Source organism: Rhagoletis zephyria, unplaced genomic scaffold (genome assembly GCF_001687245.7).
Source record: "Rhagoletis zephyria isolate East Lansing unplaced genomic scaffold, Rhagoletis_zephyria_1.1 Rzeph_scaffold_02427, whole genome shotgun sequence".
Lineage (NCBI taxonomy): Eukaryota > Metazoa > Arthropoda > Insecta > Diptera > Tephritidae > Rhagoletis > Rhagoletis zephyria.
Genome location: NW_016159511.1, coordinates 24,065 through 41,000, shown reverse-complemented (window position 1 = coordinate 41,000; position 16,936 = coordinate 24,065). Strand labels below are relative to the sequence as shown.

The 16,936-nt window shown below is 37.6% G+C and overlaps 3 protein-coding genes across 6 annotated transcripts in view; 2 read left to right on the top strand and 1 right to left on the bottom strand.

Moving 5' to 3' along the window:
* The window catches only part of LOC108366861 (probable ATP-dependent RNA helicase DHX34), a 19,311-nt gene extending 13,592 nt beyond the window's left edge, over positions 1-5,719 (top strand). The window contains exons 2-13 of the mRNA XM_017621337.1: positions 1,361-2,160; positions 2,227-2,596; positions 2,663-2,811; positions 2,880-3,101; positions 3,173-3,370; positions 3,426-3,620; positions 3,707-3,843; positions 3,899-4,489; positions 4,567-4,799; positions 4,887-5,160; positions 5,234-5,355; positions 5,448-5,719. Coding sequence (XP_017476826.1) covers positions 1,393-2,160; positions 2,227-2,596; positions 2,663-2,811; positions 2,880-3,101; positions 3,173-3,370; positions 3,426-3,620; positions 3,707-3,843; positions 3,899-4,489; positions 4,567-4,799; positions 4,887-5,160; positions 5,234-5,355; positions 5,448-5,632 — 3,444 coding nt within the window. The 5' untranslated portion in view covers positions 1,361-1,392 and the 3' untranslated portion in view covers positions 5,633-5,719. The remainder of the gene's footprint in view (positions 1-1,360; positions 2,161-2,226; positions 2,597-2,662; positions 2,812-2,879; positions 3,102-3,172; positions 3,371-3,425; positions 3,621-3,706; positions 3,844-3,898; positions 4,490-4,566; positions 4,800-4,886; positions 5,161-5,233; positions 5,356-5,447) is intronic.
* Positions 5,720-5,919: 200 nt separating this feature from the next.
* Positions 5,920-12,755, bottom strand: pcm (5'-3' exoribonuclease pacman). Of its 4 annotated transcripts, XM_017621334.1 has the most exons (21): positions 12,649-12,751; positions 12,420-12,526; positions 12,267-12,367; positions 11,770-12,207; positions 11,251-11,692; positions 10,960-11,189; positions 10,788-10,903; positions 10,533-10,725; positions 10,301-10,474; positions 9,932-10,222; positions 9,601-9,869; positions 9,380-9,530; positions 9,154-9,322; positions 8,853-9,085; positions 8,473-8,787; positions 8,246-8,386; positions 7,954-8,161; positions 6,910-7,838; positions 6,606-6,842; positions 6,407-6,538; positions 5,920-6,340 (listed from the first exon to the last, which is right to left on the bottom strand). In XM_017621334.1, exons 3-21 carry the CDS (start codon positions 12,339-12,341, stop codon positions 6,275-6,277), a joined length of 4,809 nt encoding a protein of 1,602 aa, XP_017476823.1. In that variant the 5' UTR covers positions 12,342-12,367; positions 12,420-12,526; positions 12,649-12,751; the 3' UTR covers positions 5,920-6,274. The 4 variants fall into 4 exon arrangements, with proteins under 4 accessions (XP_017476823.1, XP_017476825.1, XP_017476822.1 ...); XM_017621336.1 differs by having other exon boundaries at positions 5,920-6,337; positions 12,420-12,755; XM_017621333.1 differs by having other exon boundaries at positions 12,420-12,754.
* A 1,793-nt stretch (positions 12,756-14,548) lies between these two features.
* On the top strand, positions 14,549-16,936 carry dsh (Segment polarity protein dishevelled). Its single transcript, XM_017621330.1, has one exon. It carries the CDS (start codon positions 15,012-15,014, stop codon positions 16,761-16,763), a length of 1,752 nt encoding a protein of 583 aa, XP_017476819.1. The 5' UTR covers positions 14,549-15,011; the 3' UTR covers positions 16,764-16,936.

Below are 16,936 nucleotides of genomic sequence, written 5' to 3'. Positions count from 1 at the left end.
TTTTGTTGTTGCCATTCTTTGGACTAAAAATTTGGATTTTGCGTTCATTAACTTTTTCCTGTTATTCTCTTTTAGTGAGTGCATTTTGCTTACGCTCTGACATTTTGACACTTTTCAGATTTTAGTCAAAAAAGATAAGGAATGAACGTATTATTTCTAAAAGCGCAATTTTTTATTTTAAGCGGGGGAATAGCAGAGGTTACATTGCCGTCTTAAGAGCGTGTCAGACCGGGCGATGCAGTATATTTCAAAAGACTGTCAGATTGAGAAATTTCAGAAAGCAGTTGCATGAGCAGTGGCACCTTGCATGTATGTATGTAAAGTGTCTTTCGCTCCTTGACTGTTTACACGGCGAATGAATTTCTAGCAATATTTCTCAATACTAAAATGCAACCGTGAGCCGCTAAAATAAACAAATTTATAAAAACAAGATAACGAAAAATAAATGGATTTAGAAAAACATATGAAATGGGTCGATACTATCGATAGTATCGATAGTCACCCTTAAGACTATCGTAAAACATCGATGGACTTGACTATCGATAGTTTGACAGCTCTACTGACTGGTTGCGCAACGTCTTCTTCTTCGTTTATGAGACAGAAGCAGGGCAGATATAATACGATGTTTCCACGCATCGTAACTCGCTCTCCCATTCGTCTTGCCAATTACCTTCCGAATTACGTAATTCGCCATACAAAATTTTGTATTTGTAACATTGCTCTCAGCTCGATTGGTGCAATCTTATATTCTATCATGCTTGTTTAATAATTATAAATTATTCGTCTCATTGGGTTCCAGAAATTGGATTTAATTTTTTCAGTGTTCTACACGTTGTATTTTAAATATTTCAGTGTTGCAGCATCATATTTAATAGGTTGAATAACAAGTATATTTTATTTAAAATATCTCTTACGTTCGATTTCTTTTAAGTGATTCTTTGTTTATTTGTATAACATTCTGTTTAGCTGTACTTAAACGGTACACTGGATACTTAAAATTCACATATTTTATTTGTCAATTTGTATATATTTTCGTAACTTTTAACTCGATCGGTGCCGCGACCGTACACTCAAGAAGCCATTTTGCGACTGATTGCAAATTCTTGCTGACTAAAATTTGTCCAGCGAGAATTTGCAACTTCTCTCCAGGAGAACTGTCAATTTGCGCTCAGTTTTTGAGTGATGGATAATTTTTTGGTCTCCACGAACGCGATTTGGGCAAAAAATTATGATAATTCGTACAAATTTTTTACTCGACGAACAAACCTAGTGTTGCTAACCGAAAGTACTCACATTTTTAATTCATTCACAATCATCACATGCCGGATAATTTTTTTGTTTACGTTTTCTAAATTATCAGCTGTGATATTTATTTGGATAGTATTTGGAAATATGTCGAAATCGTTGAAATCTTCTAAAAGCTCCAGCTCCCGTGAGGATGAAACCAATTTGATCAACTTTTCCTTTTGCGATCACAAATCCAGCTTCAGACATTTGCTCCAAGGGGATGATAAGTATTTGGCTCCTATAGTAGAAGATGAGGCAGATTTTTGGAAGTTCGCCAATAAATATGAAAGCATGCTTAGAAATGCTGGACAACCAATTCTTATTAAGCCCTTGCATGACGCTGATATGTATGATCAAGAAACATTTCACAAACGCAAATATATATCATTGGAATTAGAACGGGGTACCAAATGGGAACAATTAAGACGAGGTTGTCACAGTAGCGACGAAAATATATTTACAAAACAGAGAGCCCGACAGTTCAGAGAAATTGTGCTTACTTATTTGGACTTCAAGCAAAAGGAGAAATTTGGAAAAATTAAACAATTGCGTAAAGCACAAAAATCACTACCAATTTCTCGCTTCAAGCAAAAAATAGAGGAGGAGCTGAAGCGAACACGAGTACTGATCATTGCTGGTGACACCGGATGTGGAAAATCCACGCAGGTGCCTCAGTTCTTATATGAGTTTGGATATCGTAGCATAGCTTGTACACAGCCACGCCGTTTGGCATGCGTCTCGCTGTCAAAGCGTGTGGCGCATGAAATGCTGGATGACTATGGTTCAAAAGTTGGTTTTCAGATACGATTCGAAAAAAATAAAACCAAGAATACAAATATACTATTCATTACCGAAGGCTTATTACTGAGACAAGTAAGTTGTATTCGTATGTATTTTCACTTTATTTACGTTTGGTTTAAAATACTTTATCTGCTTTAGTTGGCAGTGGAAACAAATTTAGAGCAATACGATGTTCTCATATTGGATGAAATACACGAACGTAATCTATTTGGCGACTTCTTGTTGGGAGTTACAAAATGCTTGCTGCATGCTAAGCCAGAGCTAAAGCTAATACTTATGTCGGCAACCATAAATGTAAACTTGTTTTACAATTACTTCGAGAATGAAGGGTCTGCGCTAATTGAGGTACCTGGAAGATTATATCCAATAAAAACCATGTTTATGCCTCCTGCAAGTTTGGAATTGAAAGGTGGCGCTGGAGGCAGTAAGAGTTCTTCCAAAAGCTCCAATCGTTTGGATCCAGCACCATACATACAGGTGCTAAGCTTGATAGATCAGAAATATCCGAGTATGTTGGTACAAAATCTATTCAAAATACTTATCAAATAATAAACTAAATAAAATCAAATTTTAGCCACGGAACGTGGAGACGTACTGATCTTTGTCAGTGGTGTAAACGAAATCGCTATAGTTTGCGATGCAGCCAAGGAATACTCTGAGCAAAATTCCCATTGGATTATATTACCTTTGCACAGTGGTTTGGCTTTAGCTGATCAAGATAAAGTGATACTACTTTGTATTTACATATAAAATGCCGTACAATGTAAGTTTTTTTAATTTATTTTCTTTAGGTTTTCGACTACGCTCCTGAGGGCATGCGTAAATGCATAGTATCCACAAATATTGCTGAAACGTCGCTCACAGTGGATGGTGTGCGTTTTGTTATCGATTCGGGCAAGGTGAAGGAAATGAGTTATGATGCTAGTTGCAAAGGTCAACGACTAAAAGAATTTTGGGTATCGAAATCATCAGCTGAGCAGCGTAAAGGACGTGCTGGCCGTACTGGACCGGGCGTAAGAAATATTAAAAACAACACCTTGTCCAATAATTTATATATTTACATACATCTATATGTATTCTGTAGACCTGCTTCCGTCTCTTCTCAGAGAAGCAATATGCCGCATTCGAAGCGTATCCAACTCCAGAAATCTTCCGTGTTCCACTAGAAACAATACTTTTGCAAATGATTGCAATGGGATTGCCAAATGTACGCTCATTTCCGTTCATTGAATCCCCGGAAGAGGAATCCATTGAACAAGCCATATGGTCCTTGAAGCAGCATGTGAGGAAATCACACATACTTTCACCTAAGATTTGTTGCCAACTTGTTTTTTCAGAATGCACTAGCTGTTGATGAAAAAATAACACCATTAGGCAGGTCACTTTCAAACTTACCAGTGGATATAACAATTGGCAAAATGCTGCTCATGGGTTGTGTTTTTCCTGATATTGAAAAAATATTAACTTTAGCAGCCACGATGAGCGTACAAAATCCGTTTACAAATCGCGCCTATACGGATCGCAAGTGTGAGGTGGGTACCAAATAATTTGAAAAAAATTGAATAAAGATAGTAATCCAAAAGTTTGCCAAAAAAATTTAAATATTTATCCACCGTAGCAAGAAAGAGAGCCTCTGCAATCCGACCAAGGCGACATATTCACGCTTTTGCGGGCTTACAATGAGTGGTTGGAACTTAAATGGAATAATGAAAATACCAGGAAGTGGTGTCATAAACTGGGAATTGAAGAGCAGCGGTATGGTAAAAAAACATTTAAAGAAAAGGCTTTTCATTTCTTCTCCCTTCTGCAGTTTCTATGAGATCACTAAATTGCGTAACCAATTTCAAAACATTCTCGAAAGTTGTAATATGACATGCAAAAACGAGGATACCACTCAGCTAACAAGCTCTGAGCGTGCGCGTCGTCACGGTGAAGTGCGCCAGCTAAGAGCTATGAAGCGTAAACAGAAATATCAGGAGCCTCGGAAGCGAAAGATTCTTAAGCATATCAGCTACGGTGGAGATGAAGAGTTCGATGATGCCGCTGCTGGCGATGATATACGTGATGTAGATTTTCGGCTGCAACACGATGCCGGAAAATTAGAAATTCTCTTACACTCTTCCAAAGTGGATAAATTACGCGATGTACTATTGCTGAAGCTAATTATAGTTAGTGGCTTTTATCCACAAATTGCTATCGCCGACGAATTCAACTACTGCAAAAGCGGCAGTCAACAGTTCTTTCACACCTTTCTCAAACCTTTTATATCCATACATCCAAATGCATATTTTGCAAAGTATTATGATGTACTGAAACTTAATGATAGCGACATCTTAGACAAACCAAACTATTATACACCAAAACAGTTGCTTAGTACACGGCATCAGGTGTTGTGCTATCAGTAAGCATTTAGTTTGCAGTGAAGTTACATTTTACATTCCTATGAATATTTCATTTATTTATTTTATTTACTGGTAGGAATTTGCTAGAGACGGCGAAGCCTTATTTGATGAATTGCATTCGTATGCCAGCTGCTCAAGCTCTACTCCTATTTTCCTATTCAGTCGATACGAATGCGTCAGTAACACGCATAGTGTGTGATTCATGGTTATGCTTGGAATTTCCTGTGCCTGAAACGGGCTGTGAGCTCCTATGCCGCGCCATCAAACTCCGCAGGCTGTGGGCCAAACTATTGTCACAAAAACTGACTGGTAAGTTAAAGTAAAAAAAAAATGTAATTCTTGTGCAATTTGTTGGTTGGCTTATGCTTTCTATTGTCTGCCGTGTATTCGCATTAGATTTAGCCAACAATGTAGAAAGTCAAAGTATTAAAAAAGAAAAACCCGCCAAGGATGAGGAGGGCGAACTTTGGGAATCGCTCATAGATTTTATGAGTGTCAATGTAAGCTACACAATAAAACGTTTGCTGCCAGCTGATTTGAAATCGCTTTACACGCACATAAAGCTTAATTCTGAGTTATTAAGCAACAATCCATTTGCTTCTGACTATGCGATTAGCGAAAATGATGAAAAAGGTGGTATAAACGTTGCTGAAAATGTGGTATATGGATGGTGGGTTAAATGAATATGTTTATAATTCAAAATATACTCCACCATTTAACACGTTTTCAACTTTGAAATTTAGTCTACAAGAAGTACAATGGACATTAGCAATGGAAGCTGAGATGCGCCAACATACGTGGGTTTGCAAAACTTGTGAAACGGAAATGGCTTTGGACACGATTGAGAAATTATTGCACAAAAAAGGTGAGTCACTTTTAAACTAAACTAAATAAGTGGTTTCGTTTTTTTTCTTGTTTTCACAAATATTAATTTAACTCTCGATGCACTTCTTGCAGCTTGCAGCACGGCTACTGCGGCTGCAGTTAAAAAACGCGATGCAGATTCTCCGCCCACTGCCAGCACTTCGAAGTCGGGCAAAGGTAGCGCCTACTTTTGTGAGACATGTCAAAAGGAGCTGCACATGAGTAAAATTGATATTTTGAGACACCGAAAATATTGCAATAGAACTGATCACGAATAGAGAAAAGTGTAGACGAAATGTATACATACATACATAAGTATGTAGATCACGATCCAGAAAATAATGTATTCTATCATTCTTGTATGTAGATAGCTTTTACTTGTGTTTATTACTCTCATTACATGGTCAGTTAAGTTAATTAATATACATATATATATTTTTATGTAAATGTTGCTCTTAACACTTAAATGTTAAGCTTATTACATCAGGTAAAATAATTTACATACATATGGAAGTGATTTACAAAATATGAGATGAGCACATTTAGTTAGTACAATATTTACATATGTATGTATATCGAATTAAGCTTACATTAACAATTTTCGATTTTTCTTCAAAAGATCGGGAGTCAACTATATAACTCGATTTTAAGTATATACACAACTAAAATATTTGAATTGTTAAAAAATAAAAGTAAACGAATGCGCATAATAATCTTAACCAAAATTTTATCTAGTATTTGTATAATATAAATACATAATATGTCAATAATACATTTTTAGTTTGATGTCAAAGTTTTTGTGCAATTTGACTCACTTCAAAATCGAGCTACATAGTTAATTCATTAATATTCTAATATATTCGTCAGTTAAATAACAGTAGCTGCATAGTTTTCATAACAAAAAATGATACTTTATTCGTCTAGTGTGCATTGTCGAATCGTGCGCCAATCTTAGGCACTCGCGGTGAGCGTTTGCGTTTTAGCTGCTAAAAAATAACGGCACCATAAAATTTGGCTAAAATAATGGAGGATAATAATATTTAAATTCTTACCTCGTTTATAGCGTTTTGGCTTTCCGCAGCGATAATAACTGGTATTTCAACAACTTGTGCTTGCGTTTGTTGTTGCTGCGGTGGTATCATATTTGGCTCCAACTTTTCCTGCTTGATCTGTAAATTATTGAGCTAGGTGGGAAGGACAGCCAATTTAAAATATTTAACTTTATATTTAAATCTACTTTATGCTGCCTACATTTCTTTGCAGGTGCTCTATATTTGTTGTGCTCACTAATGGGCCACTTGATCCACTCATTGGCCTTTGTGGCTGTTGTTGCTGCACCATGCGCTGTTGTGGCGGAGAAGCTTGATAGGGCGGCTGTGTTTGCTGATGAGAATTACCACGTAATACTTGTAATGGAATGAAAGCGCTTTTCTGGCTCATGCCTTCATTTGCCACGCCATGCCGTATATCAGCTGTCATATGCGGCATCTAAAATTATTCGGTACGTTAACTAGGTTTACATGCTTACTATACCATAAAAATTTAAATAAGTTACTGAAAATGCTGCAGTATGTTGCATTGGATGCGGTTGTAACGGCTGAGGTCTTTGTGGGTAGAAACTACTCATGTTGTTGTATGGCGGTGTTGGCATTGGCTGACAATGTGCCATATTGACGCCGCCATAGTGCATAAGAGCCGCTGACTGCGGCTGCAGAGGCCTAATCGATGTTATCGGATAATGCTGCTGACTGTTGTGGGGTTGTTGCTGAGCCTGCTGCGCATCGCTGCGCCAGCCTGCGGGAGGTTGGGGTAATTGCTTTTTCGATGGGTGGGCTGCTGCGCTGTTGCTTTGCGACAGAATAGTTGCGTTGTTCAGACCAAGTCCAAGTAAACTCTTCAAGGCTTGCGTCTCAGCTTGACACTCATTCCCACCAGCCACACTAGAATTGCTCGTTGCCGCCGAGTTTGGCGAGGAAGGGGCCGCGTTGATGCGAGATGCTCTATTTGTATTAGGCGACAGCTGTTGCATTTTTTGACCTTCTCCCGACAAAAGTGGTGCAGGCCTTGTAGAAGATTGTGCCACAATACTATTGATTTTACTTAGAAAATCTCCATTGTTATTCTCTATGTGGTTGCTTTGAGTATTCACTTGGCGCCATTCTTTTTCTGAGGTATGCTTTACTTTAGTTTCTGCCGCTGGCATCCAGAAATCGTCGTTACAACTGGTACTTCCACCTCCTTGGCGCTTGTTTCCTGTTTGTGTCGGTAGCGAAGTTAGAGGCATTGGTATGCTTTCTTTTTGCTGCAAAATAACTACTTTGCTCTTATTACTGCTGCTTGGCCCATTGAAGTCAGTCGGTTGACTTGGTTGCTGCTGCTGCTGTGCGTCACGCTGTAAATTGTTGGTGTTGTTATTTGCAAAATATCTGACGTCGTTTGTGAATTGGTTGTTTCTCGCATCTTGCATTTCGTTTTGCTTATTATCTACGATTAAGGATGGAAAGTAAAACGATTGAGAAGTGTCAAAAGCAAGAGTGCAGTGAAGTAAAAAAGTGTACATATCTAAATAAATGCAATGTACAAAAAAATCATGGCCCACCTTGGGTGAAAATTAGTAACAACGATGATTCCGACACCCTATAAACTCGTTCTTCTGCGATACCGTATTTATCATTGCCACTTGGTAGATGTTTGTCGAAGAGCACTTCGTAGAAAGTATCAACTGCTTTTACGCATTCCAACCGTACGGGATTTGGATCGATTACCGGATATACGCCTATAACTGTGCCCTTTGCACCTAAAGGTACCTATTTATGAAAAGGAATCGCGAAGGGTAAAAAAAAATTGTTCTCAGATTATTTCTCACTGTAAAAAATTAGAAAAGTACCCACCATGTAAGTAGTCTTAACTACTACAACGCGGTCAAATAATCTCACAGATTGCTTGGGTTTGTACATGTCTGGCAGCGTTACGTCAGGTTTCAGTAGAAGATGAGGCTTCACTTGTAGCTTTACAGTCTTTACAGGTAAAGTCTTGAAAGGAAAAAAGGAACAAAATAAAATGTGGAAAAGAATTATGTATTTTTATATTAAAATATATGCTAAATCATTCCACGCACCTTTAATTGTTCTATAGCGTCAAGCACGCCCTGCACAGCTTCCTTTTCCATAGTTTGTGAGCCACATGAACGTCTATCTGCTTGCATATGCTCCTGGCTATTTAGCCATGTAATAATTTCATCTACCTTATGTTCTCCAACTTCTTCGGGGAATAAATCTTCTTCAAAACAAAATTCATTACGCTCGGAGGAACGACTTAAATAATCGAAAACCATTGGGAATTTTTCAAAATAAGCTTGCACAAGTGAAATAGCCTTTGTTGAGTAAAACCATTGATTGTTGATGCGTCGGCAGTAGCCAGCACGTTCTTCTTGCTAAATAAAAAATAAAAAATTAAATGTGCATAATTATGTTACCCAAAATTTCTTAAATTTCATACCTGTTTAGGAAATTTGAATTGTAATCCAATATTTACTTTGGACACGTTTTCTGGCAGTTGCGCGCGTCTAGCGCCAGCTACTACTAATACCGTGCCAGTCACACGACCAAGACACTTCATCTGCAAGCCAATTGTGGCGGCTGCTTGAAAAGAGTTTACATAGTCGCGCTCTAATTGTTGTTGCAATAACTTTGCAGCAGAAAAATCTGGCTCCGGTAAAACTGTAATGTTTACTAAAGCAATGTGGGAAGGAATTTTAATGAATTTTAAACGATGAATTTGAAAATGTTTTTCAGTTTACCTTTTAAGCGGCCACATTCGTACACTAATAGTGGGTTGAGTACAGTTCCTTCACTTCCAAAGTATGGGCTACCCAAGAAAAACACCGTACTGTCGGTTGGAAATAAATTTTCCACTTTTTTCGGTTGCAACACAAAATTCTTTTGTACGGCGATTTCCGAAACTACCCCCTGAAATGTAGGGAGTTAACTATTTTTTTTTTTATCTACTAAACCCGTCGAGTTTACCTGAGCAGGATAAGCTGTCACTGATTGACTCCAGGCATCGTTTACTATAATTTTTCCTTGACTGCCGCAAGTGTACGTGGAGCCGATATATGTACGAACATGCACCAAAACTGTGAAGTCATCAAACTCTATGCCCATGCGAGTTGTGAGACTTAACAAAAAAAATAAGTTTTTGGATATTGTAGAAAATTATCACGTGATAGAGGTGCTGCTTAACTCACTGTTCTTGTGCCGTTTTCATATGTATTTGAAATAATCTTTGTTCCATGTCTTTTACACCATCAACATCAATATATTTTTCTTTGCTGGATATTCCAACGACCTTAGCTTTTATTAAATGTGGCCAGCCAGTGTAAACTACCTGATTCAAAAACTTTTCAGAAACGCTATAGATATCGTCGAAACCGTTGCGATTGTGCGGTTTAAGTATAAGATTTTCATTACGACTTGGGTGCTCGAAAACACGTATACGTGCACACTTTAATTCAAACTATTCAACAAATTTATAAAATTATGTATGTCATGTGTATCAAACATAAAACAGCGACTTACATTGTATTTTAAATGCTTCATTGTCGGAAATCCAGGGAAGAAAACCGTACGTGCTGCATTTGGCAATTCAACACATACAGTCTTATCGGACGGTATAGCGATTTCTTTGGACCAAATCTTCTTCTCAGTACAAAACACATGATATAGTGCTTTCATCGAGAAAATACCTGGTACGCTTTCTTGAGGTTCCGGATTGTAATCGTATTGCATCATTGGACCATGCCTATTTCGTTTTATTTCAGCTGGTGTGAGGTTTTGTTCACAAGCTTTCATGGCATGTAGTAAGAGCTTCTACGAAAAAATATATGTAAATATAAATATGAAATAATTTACTTTTGAGAGGAATGCATATGCCACAAATATTCTTACTTCGTCAATAAAAGGAATTAGGACCACCGCTTCCCACTCGTGTTTTTTACCATTTAAATCGGTTTCAAAGTCTTGTGGATAAAATTCCAGCAGTTCGCTCGTAGGGCTAGTCATTAAATCACGATATGCAGAAGGTAATAGGTCCCTGCTAGCTGCTGGTAGAACGGCCAAGAGCTTCAAAAAATATTTAGTAATTTAAAACAGCAATTCTTTGGAATGTGAGGTCGACTACCTGTTCGAATGGCAGGAATGGTTTACCCAGATTAAATTTAATTTTATAATCCTTGAAGTTTTTCAGGTCACTTATGAATGGTGCGTAATGATGGGGATAATACCAATCCCAAGATTGCACACCTCTATAGTAGTAATCCAAAATCCACTGCAATGCGGTAATATAGCAGATAGCTTGTTCACGTTTTGATTCACTGCAAATTACCAAAATTTAATTCATAAAATTGATGGGTGGTGCAAAATCTAAGCTGAGCACCTGTTCATATCATTCTGATTTAATTTATTCATATAATAATGGCGTTTGTAGGTTTCAAACTCGTCAGCTATATGTTGTTCTTCATCCGACAAGTCTTCACTGTCGTCTTCCAAAAACTATGGAGGAGGAGTGTTAAATATTTTTTTATGTAGTTCAGACACGCTTTACACACCTGTCTACTACTCTCTATTAACTCAGTGAGATCGGTATCTTGATTTCCGTCCGTTATTTCAGCTATATCAAAATCAAACGCTTCATCTATGCCATTTTTCGTTTGTTTACCCTCAAAATATTTCAAATCTGTATGGTTTTCTTGAAATATTTCATATTCAACATCTGCAAGTGCCGCGAAATATTTTTCCAATCGCTCTAAATTTAGTTTCCCCTGTTCATTTATGTTACCTGTAAATTTAAAAAATATAATTCAAAAGCTATACATATTATTTAAAAAATGTTTACTTTCCTCCAAGTTTTGGGTATACTTTAATGTAGGTTTTATATAATAATGGCAGTGCATTCGATGAAATATGCATACATGGCAAATGCGGTATAAAGTCATTGCCAACTAGAAAACCCATAAGTACCCAATCATCGATAAGATTGGATATGTCAAACTTGTCATCATATTTTTTTAATTCGTCAAACTCCATTTCGAGATATTCACGCAACAATCCCAAATGTAAGAGAAAGAATCGTGTTTCTTCTACAGACGACTGCTTGGTCTTTCGCCCGAATTTGACTTCTTCACGCAACACTACGAAATGCAATTCATGTGTACATTGTCCTAAAATTATCAAATCTGCATCTAGTCCATAGAGACAGTGGCGTGTGTTGGGATCGTAGTCTTTTTGAGATTTGAGGTAACGAATGTAGTCCATAATTTTATGCTCCCCTTCGCCTGGGGCCTAAATCAAATGCAATACTTGTAAAATAATATAAAACAGAAGATTTTAAACATGGTGTATATATTTAATGTACTCACATCATGTCCGCTGAGAATAACGCGACACTTTTGCCATAATGGATCTGAACTTATTTTATTCTTTATAAAATAGCGTAGTGCCTCTTGTAGGCGCGTCATAAACTCTGTGCCGGGCGTGATACAATTACTATCAAAGCGTTCATGTTCTCGAACTTCGCCACGACTTTTAGCTTGTGCTTCTAGTAATTCAGCATCTTTAGCTGAGCGAAAGCGCCGGCTGCGTTGTTGATTCATTTTAGCGCGTGGCGCTACACCATCAACGGCCATAAAAAATAATTTTTGTGGCTTGATAAGGAAAAATAATTTATCAATGTAATTGAAAATATCCTTAAACATATTTTCTTCTGTTATAGTGAAGTGAAAGTTTCCGTCATCTGGATGTGAACACGTGTGAATGATTCCGTTCATATCCAGATAGAGATTGTCAAAATCCGGAATCTAGGAAAGAGTAATAAAAATCAATTAAAAATGGAAAAAACATTAGTTACATTACGTACACATTGCTCTCTTGCCAACTCACTGAGGCAAGGGTAACGTTCGCTGATATAGCGAAAAAATTTTGGTACTCCCATATTTTAGGTTTTTGTTACCGATCAATCTACAAAACGGGTGAAAATTATTACAGGAATTTCAATAGAGTATGTACATACATATAATACTTTTTTGCACTAATCCCCAATCCGGTTTGTTGTTGTGCTTGTTGGAAGTATTTCCACGCTGCAGGGATAAAAACTTACCGAACTGCAGAATTGTAAAACTGCAAATATCCAATATATATAAATCCACTTGAATATGAAAACAAAATAATTGCAAAATATTTTGCAATGTACTCCAAGTAATTTGCTAACAAAACAGTTGTACTCAGCCCGATTTTTGCACCTTTTGTTGCAATGAAAAGCAAATAAAAACGAGAATTTGGCAATTCAATCTAAAGTTCCGTTCGATTGATCGCTAAGCACAGTGTTGTATTTTAGTAACTTAACACCAGCGTTGCCGTTTTCAGTCCGATCGGAGTGTTTCATCTTTTTTAAAGCCGTACATTGGGCTGTATGAATAAAAATAAGCAATTGCTTTTTCTTAAAATTTCAGACCTTTTACTCAATTTATTCAAACAAAATTGGAGTAAAATATATACAATTTTAAGAAAAAGCAATCGCTTAGTTTTTATTCATACGGCCTATTATGTTGCTCCCTCTTTTGAAAAAAGTACGATTTTGAGATTATCACAGTAAAATATTTAAGTGAAGGTGCACAATATGCGTTCGCCGGCAAATGCGTCAAGTCGTAAATGCTTTTAGCCGGTCTCGGATTGTCATTATTCGCGTTAAAACGCGTCGATTGATACCCCTCTTGATTTTTTTGATAAATTTTGGCCTGGTTCCGCTGAAGTGCACTTTTACCGAATGAACAAATATTTACATACCTATTTTATTAGTAACTCGCAAAGCAAGTGAGAAAACATTGTGTGACGTTCGTAATTTTGAAGTTTGGCTTAGTATGCAGCTCTCAAGAAAACGGTCAAGAAAAAATTGCCATTAGGTTTGTATAGTAACTTCTCCAGTAAAACATTGCAGCCAGAGCGTAAAAGCAAAATAGAGCGTAAAATTGACAAGAAGAGAAAACTAGCAGAAAAAGTTACTGAACGCAAAACTAGTAAAAACTTGCAAGTGAATAGTTGTTGCACCCTTTTGATATTCTGCTGTAAACATTTTACTATTTATAAATCGGTTTTAAACTCTTTGCTTTTCACACAAGCACTTACACAGTCTAGTACATCATTAATATTTCAATTTTCACTTATTTTACTTTTGTTTGTGCTAAACCAATTCAACAAATGGCGGCTTTTGACATTTATTCTTCTTCTTCTTCTGCTAGCTAATTTCTGCTAGTAGAAATTTCACTAGCAAGAATTTGCAGCTCTCCCGTGTTGTCGCGCTCTCGATTTGTTGCTCTCCTGCAAATTTTTTGGGTTATCATACACTTTTCCAGTAAAAATTTGCAGGTTCCAGTACAAATTAGTACTGACTATTGGTTACTATACAAACCTATTATTTCGCGTGTATGTCCAAGGAATTTTGACATATTTGATACCTCACAGCCTGTTGCCTCACTGTTTCCTCAAGAAATAATGGAACGGGCATATATTTCTGTCGCAAACCTGGGTTGCCTTGTGCTCTTTTTTCACAAAAAACTTTAGAAAACCGTAGTAGAAAGCGTAGCAAATTTCTTAAGAACTGCGTACTGCCTTAAGAAAATTTGACTTAAGAAAATTTCTTAGCCATTTCTTGTACGTCATTTTATATGGAGTTTTTGCTTTTCTTGAGAACTGCATACTAAGCTTTTGGCTATTCCTGTTTTGCTTCTTTTATTATGTGTATTTTGTCGGTGGTTTATTTCAGTGATTTTTAAGCGATTTTCAATAAATTTTTTGTGCAAATATTATTAAAACGAAGTGCGCGGTAATAGTTTGCAAAAACATATACAAAAATAAGCTAGAAAATTATTTTTTTCTTTTGCTTCATCTTGTCCGATCTTGTGTAGTTGGATCATGATTNACGGTAATAGTTTGCAAAAACATATACAAAAATAAGCTAGAAAATTACTTTTTTCTTTTGCTTCATCTTGTCCGATCTTGTGTAGTTGGATCATGATTATTAGGTTTGTTCCACATGAGCCCGCGGTATTTTTAATAAAAAACAGCCCAAAATTTTTAAAATTAAAGATAAATCTGCACTATGGCAACGCTGCATTACGCACAAAGTATACCGTCAACTCGTGATCCACACGTGTGGACTTCAATTTCGGAATGTCAAATAGTGTTGCTTTTTTCGCTGTCTGCATATTTTTTCCAGCGATTAATTAGAAAAAGTCTGTAAACAAAAAATAAATAATTTTTCCTTAATTTGGCAAGCAAGTTTAAAATTCACTGTTTCTATATTATTTATGATATACGGAGATTGAAAGGCCAAATTTTCGAACAAAAAACATGCTCCGACGCGAGCAACGCCTTCGGTGAATAGCAGCGGAGGAGCAGCGCCCAAGCCCCACTGTTAACCCAACCCAAAAGAAAAAAATGGAAGCTTCGTCGGGTTGTAAAGTGTCATAGATTGAACTAAAATAAATTATAAACAATAAAAGTGTAAGAAAGACACTCATTACTTAAGTAGAAAGTGGTACAGCGGCCGGTAAATAAAAAATTTAGGCACTTATCGAATTTACGAAACACACAAACACACAACAAAATGGACGCAGATAAGAATAGTCATGAAACAAAAGTCATCTATCACATCGATGACGAGACTACCCCTTATTTGGTGAAAATTCCCATACCCTCGGCGCAAGTGACACTGAAAGACTTCAAAATGGTGCTCAACAAACAAAATAACAACTACAAATATTTCTTCAAATCGATGGATGCAGATTTTGGTGTCGTAAAGGAAGAGATTGCCGACGATTCTACGATACTTCCCTGTTTCAATGGACGTGTAGTTTCTTGGCTGGTTTCGGCCGACGGTACAAATCAATCTGATAACTGTTCGGAATTGCCGGCCAGTGAGTGCGAGGTGCGTCCAACTATGCGTGGTGCTCAACAGCAGAAGATGGGAGGCGGCGGAGTTGGTGGTATGATGGGAGTAGGCATGTCGGCTATGGGTATTGGTGGTGGTGGGGGCGCGGGAGTGGGCGTGGGTATGGCGAATACGGGTGTCATAACAAATCCGATGATGCAGCATCCTCTTACATATCAGTCTGCTTCTGTGCTGTCTAGTGACTTGGATTCGACTAGTTTGTTTGGCACCGAATCTGAAATCACCCTTGATCGCGACATGACCGACTACAGCAGCGTGCAAAGATTACAGGTGCGTAAGAAACCCCAACGCCGTAAAAAACGAGCTCCTAGCATGTCACGTACATCCAGTTATTCATCGATAACTGATTCAACAATGTCATTGAATATCATAACTGTGTCCATTAACATGGAGGCAGTTAATTTTCTGGGCATTTCAATTGTGGGCCAGTCGAATCGCGGCGGTGATGGTGGCATCTATGTAGGGAGCATCATGAAAGGCGGAGCTGTGGCGTTAGATGGGCGCATAGAACCAGGCGATATGATACTTCAAGTCAATGAAGTTAACTTCGAGAACATGACCAATGATGAGGCTGTGCGCGTGCTGCGTGAGGTTGTGCAGAAGCCTGGACCAATAAAATTAGTAGTTGCTAAGTGCTGGGATCCAAATCCAAAAGGATACTTCACTATACCACGGACCGAGCCGGTACGACCCATCGATCCCGGCGCATGGGTGGCACACACTCAAGCATTGACTGCACACGATAGTATTATACCCGATATACCAGAACCGATCAAGGAGCGACTAGATCAAAACAATTTGGAAGAAATTGTAAAGGCCATGACCAAGCCCGATAGTGGTTTAGAAATAAGAGATCGAATGTGGTTAAAAATAACCATACCTAATGCATTTATTGGCGCTGACGCTGTAAATTGGGTGCTAGAGAATGTAGAGGATGTGCAAGACCGACGCGAGGCACGTCGCATTGTCTCTGCAATGTTGCGCAACAATTATATTAAACATACTGTTAACAAGTTGACATTTTCTGAGCAGTGCTATTATGTGGTCAATGACGATCGTAATACCAATTGTCGTTCCAACATTAGTCGTGCTGATACGGAAAGCATTACCAGCGACATTGGTCCACTGCCGAATCCCCCTATCTACATGCCATACTCAGCCACCTATAATCCCAGTCACGGTTATCAGCCCATACAATATGGATTAACAGAGCGACACATCTCGTCTGGTTCGAGTAGCTCAGATGTGTTGACGAGCAAGGATATATCAGCATCGCAGAGCGACATCACATCGGTTATACATCAGACCAATCAAATGACCATACAACATGGCTCAAACAAATCTTCCGGTTCGTCGAATCGTGGCACCAACGAACAGGATGCGTCGGTTTTTAATTACGTACTGTAGAAATTGCAATGAAATTGTGTTTATTCTTTTTATATACAAGTACATACACACATAATTATACATAAATACATTACATGCATACATACATAATTTTGGATAAAATTTGGAGAATTTAGTAACCACAATGATAATAAAAATAATTAAATACAATATAACGATAATCAAAAAAATTA